Genomic DNA, 9,998 nt, shown 5'->3' with positions numbered 1-9,998 from the left:
TACTTGCTTGCTAGTATATTCATTCGCTTGTTAGCTAGTTACCCATTTACTTGCTCGCTCGCTTGCTCCCACATTATTCCTTTCTCTCTTACTAATACTCAGAACCACCCTATCCATTTCCTCTACACCATGTAGGATTCTCATGAGCCAACAAGAGAGTCACTAAGAAGACTCTCTACATGTGAAAATATCAGCCAAACCCCTCTCCAATCAAACTTTACAATCTAATAAAAAGAACACAGTAAATCATATAGTTCTAGAGGTGATGGTCATAGCCAGAATGTCTTTGCTTATAGGTCATTTAGATCAGTTCTTACCTGGGCTAAACAGTAGCACTAACCTGAGTTAAGTCATAAATGCCCCAATTACCTCATTCCTTGGTTGTTATGTTTGGTCAAATGGCTTTCATTTTATTCCTCATTGAAAGTATTTCGGGAATGAAATGAATGCCAAAACTTCACAGATTTTGTCACTTAGAATCTATTGATAGGTTTTGGTTTCTGACATACGACAAAGCATGAATACCATAATTTCTCAAATTCAACCATAGATTCTATTGGCCAATTTTTATTATATTTCTTGCTAAAACAATTTGAAAAATGAATGAACATTACAATTTATCAACTATTCTCATCTATAAATATATAAACATCAAGTTGACTTTTTTTAATTATAAGTAATCTTTAAGATTACAATTAATATTTATTTATATATTTTGTTTCCATTAAATTTGTTTATTTACCATTTTTTTTTCTGCTTATTTCAGGTATGTATTTGAAGTTCCATTTTCTTCCAAGATTTGGTTTCATTTATTTTTATCTCCACCCAAAACTGAATCCAGTGCCAGGTATGTTGATAACCGAACACATTCTATCATTCCATTTTGGACATATCTTTTTATCAATATACAAAATTGTATCTCAGAATGCTTGAAGTGCTTACATTACTGGGGTACTACTACTAGCATAGTTAGAGGGGGCTGGAGAGGGGTCGCACCACTTTTGGGTCTGTTGTAGGCAATATGTATTTTTTGTGGCAAACTAGAAGGCCACTCCCCCCCCCCCCCCGGATGGCACACACTCTAGCTACGCTAGTGGGTATTACCCTATAAAGGGTCACTTGATTTACCAATATACAGAACATACTGAAATGGTTGGTTACTGGGGTACCAACTTATAAAATTTCCAAGTTATCTTTCATATTCACCAAGAATAATTGAAATATTAGTTCTTGACTGTTCCTTCAGTATGCTGAAATATATGGTTACTGGGGAAGGAACCTAAATATTACTGGTTTCTTCTCCTATCATATCTTCTATTGCACTATTCTCTGCCGATGGCTAAGGAAGCACTTAACATACAAGGGGTCACAATCCACTCAACAGTGAACATCTGTTACACAAACAAGGCTGGATTACAAATGCATAGGTTGTGGGTTCAATTCTGCTTCAGACTGTTATTTGTTGTATTTCTTTACAGAGCATTCAACCTGCCCTCATTTCACCAGATGATTTTTTTTCTTTCTAATTTCTTTCTGTTGACCTTAAAGGCAGACCACAATATTCTATAATATTTCAGTTCATTTAAATGTTAGTTAAAAATTGATGTCACCTAAATTATTTGGGAATGTTACATGCAATAAACCACTGTTTTGTGCAGGAATTTATTTAACTCACATCCACCTCATGCTATAAAGCTGAAACTAAGTGCTGACACTTAATTGCACATCAAAGTTTAGGTATTATTTACATTTCTACTACAGGGATGTGTGACATTTTAATGTAAATAGTGAGAGCACCGTGTAACTGATGAGTATTTCATTATCTTTTGTTGCCTGGTTTAAACTCTTCAATACTATACTATGAATTAAGTTAATGTTAACTTTTTTAATGTAGTGATCATTAGAAAGCTAATTAAAAGTATTTATGTGATGAGGAAAAGACATTATTGGTCAAGAACTAATATTTTTTCAATCATTTTGATAACTATGAGAGATAACTCTGAACATGTTTTGGTTTAATTATATCTCATCAGTCAAGGTAGTGAGCTGGCAGATTTCTTAGAGGAACAAGAAAAATACATTGCAATAATTCTTCCCACTGCTTACGTTCAGAGTTCAAATACTGTGTAGGCTAGCTTTGCTTGTCATGTTTACAGGCCGATAAAATAAAGTACCAGTCAAGTACTGGGACTGACAGCATCAACACAATGCTTCGCTACAAAACTCTAGCCTTGTGTCTAAAACAAAAATTATCATACCTATTCAACAAACATGGAACTAATGATGCTTTTTTTTTATCACATAATTATTTCTAATTAGTTATTTATATTCACTTCATTAAATAATCTAACATTAGCATCACAATTGATTGGCTCATTAACATTTTGTGCGTTAACTCTGGTCTTACCATTTGGTTTCCATGCAAAAGAGTTCCAGGACATTTGTCCACAATGTGTAGGTCTGTCGTATGATATAGTTTGGTGATGAATGGATGGGCATCATGAAAACTGACTTGCTTCTTGCCTCTTGATTCCTCATGACCCAAGGTTAAAGAATTCACTGTTATCATTACCATCAACACGAAGAGTCTGCAAACACGCACACACAAACCAAAATTAACCCTTCGCTGACCTTGTTTCTAATAACAACACACTGCCGATTATGTTCAATTAATTTTAACAATAATTATTTGGGTGACTGAGGAAATGGAGGGTTGGTGATGGGGTTAGCAAAATAATTGTAATGTTTGTTTATTCATTGTTACATTATGCTGATGATTGGAATAAAACTTAAAAAGATTCTTCATGAAATTTCGATGAAGGTTTTTGATAAAAGAATATTATAATTACAGTTGTTATCAGAGAGATGTTTAATGAGAATTTGGGAAAGATTTTAAATTTATTTCAATAAATGTACTTCAACACCAGTAATTTTGTGAAATAACTGTAACTTTGCAGGATTTGACATTATAAGCATTCATTTAGGGCAGAAAAGGTTCAACAGACCTAACACAGGGTACTGAGCAGTCTAGCTATTGATTACTCAGTCACCACTTTTACCAATTCTAAGCGTAGAGAATTGGGTGAATTATTAGAGTGTAGCACGAAATACTTTATGAGATTGTGCTCTAGATCTTTATATTCTGAGTTCAAATTTCATATAGGTCAACCTTGCTTTATATCCTTTTATGGTTGATAAAATAAACTACCAGTTAAACACACTGGGATTGATAATTGACCAACCTCTCCCTTCTGACTTCTGGTCTTGAACCTTTGTAAGAAGTAAAAATATTATAAAACTCCTTGGTTCAAGGTTTGAACATAGTCTTTACAGATTTCTTCTGACAAGAAAGTTGGATGAAACTGAGAATCAATTTGGACTTGTGTAGGTTAAGGTTTGTAATGTCATCACCTGGTCCTTGGGTATCTTCTGCAGAGTCTAGTCTACTGCAAACAATGAAGCCATATCTCTGATTTGATGACAACCTTGACCTTCCACCTGCCAGTCTCAGAGATCCTGATAAAGGTCAAAGACATTGTGCCCCTCCTCTAACTATACTATTCTCTCTCTCTCTGTCTTCTTCAAGTACCATGTCTGGAGGCTCCAGCAATCATAGACTTCCATGTCAAAGTCTGAAGATTCATGATTTTTCTTGGGAAAGATACAGTAGTGGTTTCTTGCTGCTTTCTGCTAGTTTATTTAGATAACTCTGCAAGTCTTCTGCTCTTCCAGTCTTACACCTGAGATAAGTCTTAAGTAAAGAGATTGGTTCATGTGACATCAGATCATATCCACACACACAGGTGGGCTTTTACAATACATGTCTAGATACCAATCTTTCTCTAAGGCTTGTATTTCTTAGTAAGAGGGCCATCTTCAGCTATTTGACTCATAACTGAGGTCTTTGACTAGTACTACCACCTTGGGCCACAATGGAGCTGGAAGTAGTGGTGACAAAAGGATGACTTCATACTCCATAAAACTTATGAATTCCTGAGCTGGATCATCTCCATTGAATGCAATTAGAAGTTTTTTTTTCCCCTGAGATTAAACTTTATTAAAACAAAATTCTCTTGAAAAATAAAGCCACGAACGTTTCTATGAAAGAGTTTAAAAAAAAAAAATGATGTAAACGAGTTTATGATTGTAATTAGTCTGAGGATATCAAAGACTTGATAATGTGATGCAGAAAAGGAAATATCTTGTACACCTTTGTTTGTCATCTAATTTCTGAAAATCCATATCTTATAGTAATATCATCAGCAGAATGGTGAAAACATAAAAACCGTAGAGTTGCCTCTTAAGCCAATGTTCCATATTAAACTGAAATAATTCATATCAGTTTCCAGATCAGTGCTTATCGATAGGCAGAGAGGAGGGTTTAGCTGTCATTGATCTTATGGTGATAAATTCATGATCGAGTCACCAGTGTGTTGTACTGTGACCTGCGTGAATCAGAGAACAAATGTGAATCACATCAAATGATGCATATAAAGTTAGAGGATGGAAGAAGGAGTTAATGCTTCATATTGAAGAGTGGTCATGGTTGAGTGGTCAAACTAGTGGTCAGTTTCATGAGTGAACGGTTCTGAGCGTGTTGTATGCATTTCCATCGGTGTTGCATTGTTGCACTTCACTGCACTTCGTTGCACTGCACTTTGTGGTGAAGCATTGAATCTCTGATGCTCTATTTACCTGAATCTTATTGTGGCATGGTGTTGTAGCTCTATTAGTGTGGAGATAATCGTTGTTGTAGTATTTGTAGTAGTAGCTATCGAGGTGTTATGGCATTAGTAATGGTGATAGTGTTAGCAACTGAAGTGGTACAATACTGGTAATTGTGGTTAAAGTGCTGTGGTAGTAATTGTTGTGGAAATAGTTCAGTGTTAGGGGCTGTAGTTCTGTCATGTATGTAACAGTTTTGGAATGGTAGTGGTTTACTGTATTGGCAACAGTAGTGATGTGGTGCTAGTAATAGTAGTAATGTAGTGGTAGTGGTTATAGTAGGGTTGGTGTGATAGCAGCCAAATGAAATGATCCACCTAATAACAGATTCATATATTTAGTAAATCTGTGCTCACAATTATATGGATTCAGGTTTGAGTCCTGGGCTTACTCTACTCAGCTGATAATTGAGTACCAACTGTCTGCTGATGTAGCCCTTTCTCCTTTCTACCATCACATCTTTGCTATTCTGCTGGATCATGGATGGGAGAACTAAAAGTGTATGTATGTCTGTTTATGATTACATAAGCACTTAAAGAAATTAGCTGTTACTAAGTTATACTTGTTTGCAAATGAAAGCTGTATTGTGTTTCATTAACATAATTAATTACAATATATTCATTAATCAAAATTAAATCTGTAATGAAAAGAAAATTTATTAGTTTCGTGGATGAAGCATATAGAAGGGGTAGACCCTTTGTGGATAAAGCATGTGGAAGGGGTAGACCATTTGTGGATGAAGCATGTGTAAGGGGTAGACCCTTCGTAGATGAAGCATGTGGAAGGGGTAGATGTGAGATGAAGTGGTGAGAAAGGATCTTAGGATGTTGGGACTCAAAGTGAATGACAGGAGACCGAAACTCCTGGCAGTTTGTTGTGCTTGAGAAGATATGTTAAGCTAAGTAGAATCATGGTTGTCCTGGCATACAAGTATGTCCACTGCAACCCTCTCCAGCTGAGCATTCTTAAGCATGCAGGCTCATGGGTGCTGATGCCACATAAAAAGCACCCATGCCAGTGCTGTGTAAAAGCACCCAGTGTGTGCAACAAAGTGGTTGACATTAGAAAGAGAATCCAGCCATAGAGACCATGCTAAAGCGGTCATGGCACCTGGGCTGCTCTTCAGCTGGCCAGTTCCTGTTACACCATCCAACCCATGCCAGCATAGAAAATGGATGTTAAATGATAATGATGATGATGATGAATAATTCTGGCAAAGAAAGGCAGAAAAGACTACTCTGAAATTAATCTAAAAAATTAAAAAAAAACCTGCTGGGGTGATTGGGTGCACCTCATCTAATTTTCTAACAGTTCTGCTGATCCATTGCTTCAGATTAGTAAAAATTTTTTCAGCGACCCTGCGAGGTGGAAACGCAACGTTGGTCTTTGTGGGATGTGAACTCGCAAGAGTCAGAACAAATAATTATGAGGCATTCTAGCTAATGTACTAAACTAACTCAACCACTTCACCAGATTTTTATGCATGAATGTGTATCTATTTGTATATATGTCTGCCTGTCTGTATACATATATATGCAAGCATGTATGTAATTATGTCTGAACGTATGTTTGTATGCCTGCATGTGTCTGTAAGCAGGAAGGTTGATAGATATATATGGGTGTATATGTATATATGTATACGTGTCTGTATCCGACTGTCTGTGTGTATGTATGTAAATCTATCTGATGGTATGTATGTATTAAAAGATGATGATCATATATCTATGTGTGTGCTTATAAACAAAAGACAGCATACGCAGTATATGATGTAGTAATTACATTCATTAGGAATTAACTGATGGTTTCTTTATATATATATATAAATATATATATATATATATATATATATATATATATGTATGCATGTATGTATATGTATGCATGTATGTATATGTATGTATATATGTACATGTATGTATATATGTACATATATGTATATGCACATATATGCATATATACATATATGTACATATATGTGTATATACATATATGTACATATATATATATATATATATATATATATATATATATATATATATATATATATATATATATATATAAATATATATATATATGTATGTATGTATGTATATGTATGTATGTATATGTATGTATATATGTACATATATGTATATGCACATATATGTATATATACATATATGTACATATATATGTATGTATGTATATGTATGTATGTATATGTATGTATATATGTACATATATGTATATGCACATATATGTATATATACATATATGTACATATATATATATATATATATATATATATATATATATATATATATACGTATGTATATGTACATATATGTATATGTGTGTGCATGTGTGTGTATATATATATATATATATATATATATATATATATATATATATATATATCATGTGTCCCATTAAAATATCAGGTTTCCAAATATGAAACACATTTAAACACTTGCTTTACTTACAGGAAAACTTGTAGCTTTGTGTCTATGCATATAAGTAAGTTTGTATGCATGTATATATATAAACACATACACACACACACATGTATGCAAAGGGATGCACCAATCCGCATGCACATAGACAAGCAAGTGTGCAATGTTATATGCATCATAATTGATCAAACATCCCCCCTCTCTCTCCTCCCTTCTACTCCTCCTTCTTCACTTCTCTCTCTCCCTCCCACTCTCTCTTATTCTCTCTCTCTCTCTCCAATTCCCTCATTAAGTCGCCTTAATCTTTTATTAGATCCTCGTTACTAAACACACTTCCCTTGCTGCTTGGCTGGTTAATGAATGTTTAATTGGCTTACATCATCTCTGCACGCCTACTCCTTCCAGCCTACCAACTGTCTTTCCCTACCCTCTCACCCTTCTGCCTCAGCCCCAGTATCCCCCGCCCCCTTTCTAAAAGCATCCTCACCATCTTCATCGCAAACACCACCCAAACCATCACCATCAACACCCAAACCACAGCCACCAAGACCAAAACCACCACCACCATCATTATTCTCATCTCCAGCATTTATCACCAATAACATCGTCATCAACAACATTATTGTCATTATGATTATCCTCCACCTCATCATCATCATCACCTCAACATTTATCATGATTATTATCATCCTTATTGTCACCACCCTCAGCCCACTCAACAGCCACCATCACCACCCTCCTCATTATCATCATCATCATCATTACATTTATCATCATTATTATCATCCTTATTGTCACCACCCTCAGCCCACTCAACAGCCACCATCACCACCCTCCTCATTATCATCATCATCATCATTACATTTATCATCATTATTATCGTTAAGAACATTGTCTATGCCATGCATCATCTCTCAACCCTGTCACCAACATCATCAACATCATTATCATCGTTCTTGTCGTTAATATTTTCATTTTATTTGTCCTCATTAGAATCATCTTTCTTTAAGGCAGAAAGCTGACGGACTCATTACTAGACTAAGCAAAATGCTTTGCAGCATTTTGTCCATCTTTACTTTGTGAATTCAAATTCTGCTGAGGTCAACTTTGCCTTTCATCCTTTCATCATCCTCTTCGTCGTTTAACGTCCGCTTTCCATGCTAGCATGGGTTGGACGATTTGACTGAGGACTGGTGAACCAGAAAGCTGCACCAGGATCCAATCTGATCTGGCAGAGTTTCTACAGCTGGATGCCCTTCCTAACGCCAACCACTCCGAGAGTGTAGTGAGTGCTTTTATGTGCCACCGGCACGAGAGCCAGTCACACGGTACTGGCAACGGCCACGCTCAAAAAGGTGTTTTTTTACATGCCATCTGCACGGGAGACAGTCCAGCGGCACTGGCAAGGACCTCACTCGAATGATTTTCTAACGTGCCACCAGCTCAAGTGCTAGAAGGCAATGCTGGTAATGATTACGCTCAAATGATGCTATTTACGGGCCACTAGCACGGAAGCCAGACAGCTGCTCTGGCAATGAACACACTCGGACAGTGCTGTTAGTGCTCCACTGGCGCAGGTACCAGTCATCGAGTATGGTATAACTATGATTTCGATTTCACTTGCCTCAACAGGTCTTCGTAATAGCATGCTGGAGTATACACATTCTCAAAGTCCCAGGTGTAAGACCTCAGACTCATGGACAGGTGAGATAACTCACCGTCAATCCCATAGACATTGATGTCCATCACTCCCAAATGGGACTGAGCGTGACTTACCTAGCCTGTCCATGACTCTGAGGTCTTTCAACACCTGGAAGTTTGAGAGTGTATATACTCCACCACACTATTGCAGCCACCAGAAAATACATGAAGCATACACGTTAAGTATATGCAGTTAATAACATACACACACACATACATTATTTATATGTGTATATATATTATATATATATATATATATATATATATATATATATATATATATATATATATATATATATATATATATATATATATATATATATATATATATATATATATATATATATATATATATATATATATATATAGGCGCAGGAGTGGCTGTGTTGTAAGTTGCTTGCTTACCAACCGCATGGTTCCGGGTTCAGTCCCACTGCGTGGCACCTTGGGCAAGTGTCTTCTACTATAGCCTCGGGCCGACCAAAGCTTTGTGAGTGGATTTCGTAGATGGAAACTGAAAGAAGCCCGTCATATATATGTATATATATATATATATATATATACATACACACTCTCACTGGAGTTAATAGTTTTAATTTAACCCTGTTCTCAGAGTTTCACAAATATCTGTGAAACCTTGACTAATATAGGTCTCAGCAAAAAACTTAAAACAAATATTTAAATCTCCATATGTGTTGATTGCTCTTTTCTTTCTTTCATTTGTATTTCTGTGTGTGTGTGTGTGTGTGTGTGTGTGTGTGTGTGTGAGCATGGCAGCAATGCCAAATGAGAACATGCCTGCTATTATCAATATTTTACCCAATAAATTGAATAAGATCTTTAGATGAGCACCAATAAACATCTACATACACATTCGTGTATATGAATTTGAAACAACTTTTATCTGTTAAACACTTTATGTGAAATTTACACACATATGTTTGCTGTCTGAGCATGATATTCAAACCACTCTCATTTAATTCATTTTGCTGAGATTCATTTTCAAACGGTGATAAGCAGAATATAGCCACAAAAATACACAAAGGCATTAACACCGCTAGATATAGTCTTTCTCCCTCTGATGACTACAGCAAATGGTATACAAGTTAAGCTTAGGTTTAAGTAATATATATTTATCAT

The 9,998-nt window shown here is 35.6% G+C and overlaps 1 protein-coding gene across 25 annotated transcripts in view; it reads left to right on the top strand.

The window, feature by feature from the left end:
- The first annotated feature begins 762 nt into the window (after positions 1–762).
- LOC106879854 (zwei Ig domain protein zig-8) overlaps positions 763–9,998 on the top strand; it is a 550,351-nt gene continuing 541,115 nt past the window's right edge. For all 25 annotated transcript variants that reach the window (XR_016243846.1, XR_016243844.1, XR_016243843.1 and 22 more), the window contains exon 1: positions 763–847. Coding sequence is in view for 19 of the 25 variants with exons in the window: in XM_089361027.1 (XP_089217153.1) it covers positions 769–847 (79 nt within the window). In the remaining 6 variants the exon portion in view is untranslated. The remainder of the gene's footprint in view (positions 848–9,998) is intronic.

Source organism: Octopus bimaculoides, chromosome 12 (assembly GCF_046866305.1).
Source record: "Octopus bimaculoides isolate indiv1 chromosome 12, ASM4686630v1, whole genome shotgun sequence".
In the NCBI taxonomy this organism is placed as follows: domain Eukaryota; kingdom Metazoa; phylum Mollusca; class Cephalopoda; order Octopoda; family Octopodidae; genus Octopus; species Octopus bimaculoides.
Note: the sequence above shows the minus strand (reverse complement) of the source record. Positions and strands in the feature narration are given on the sequence as shown.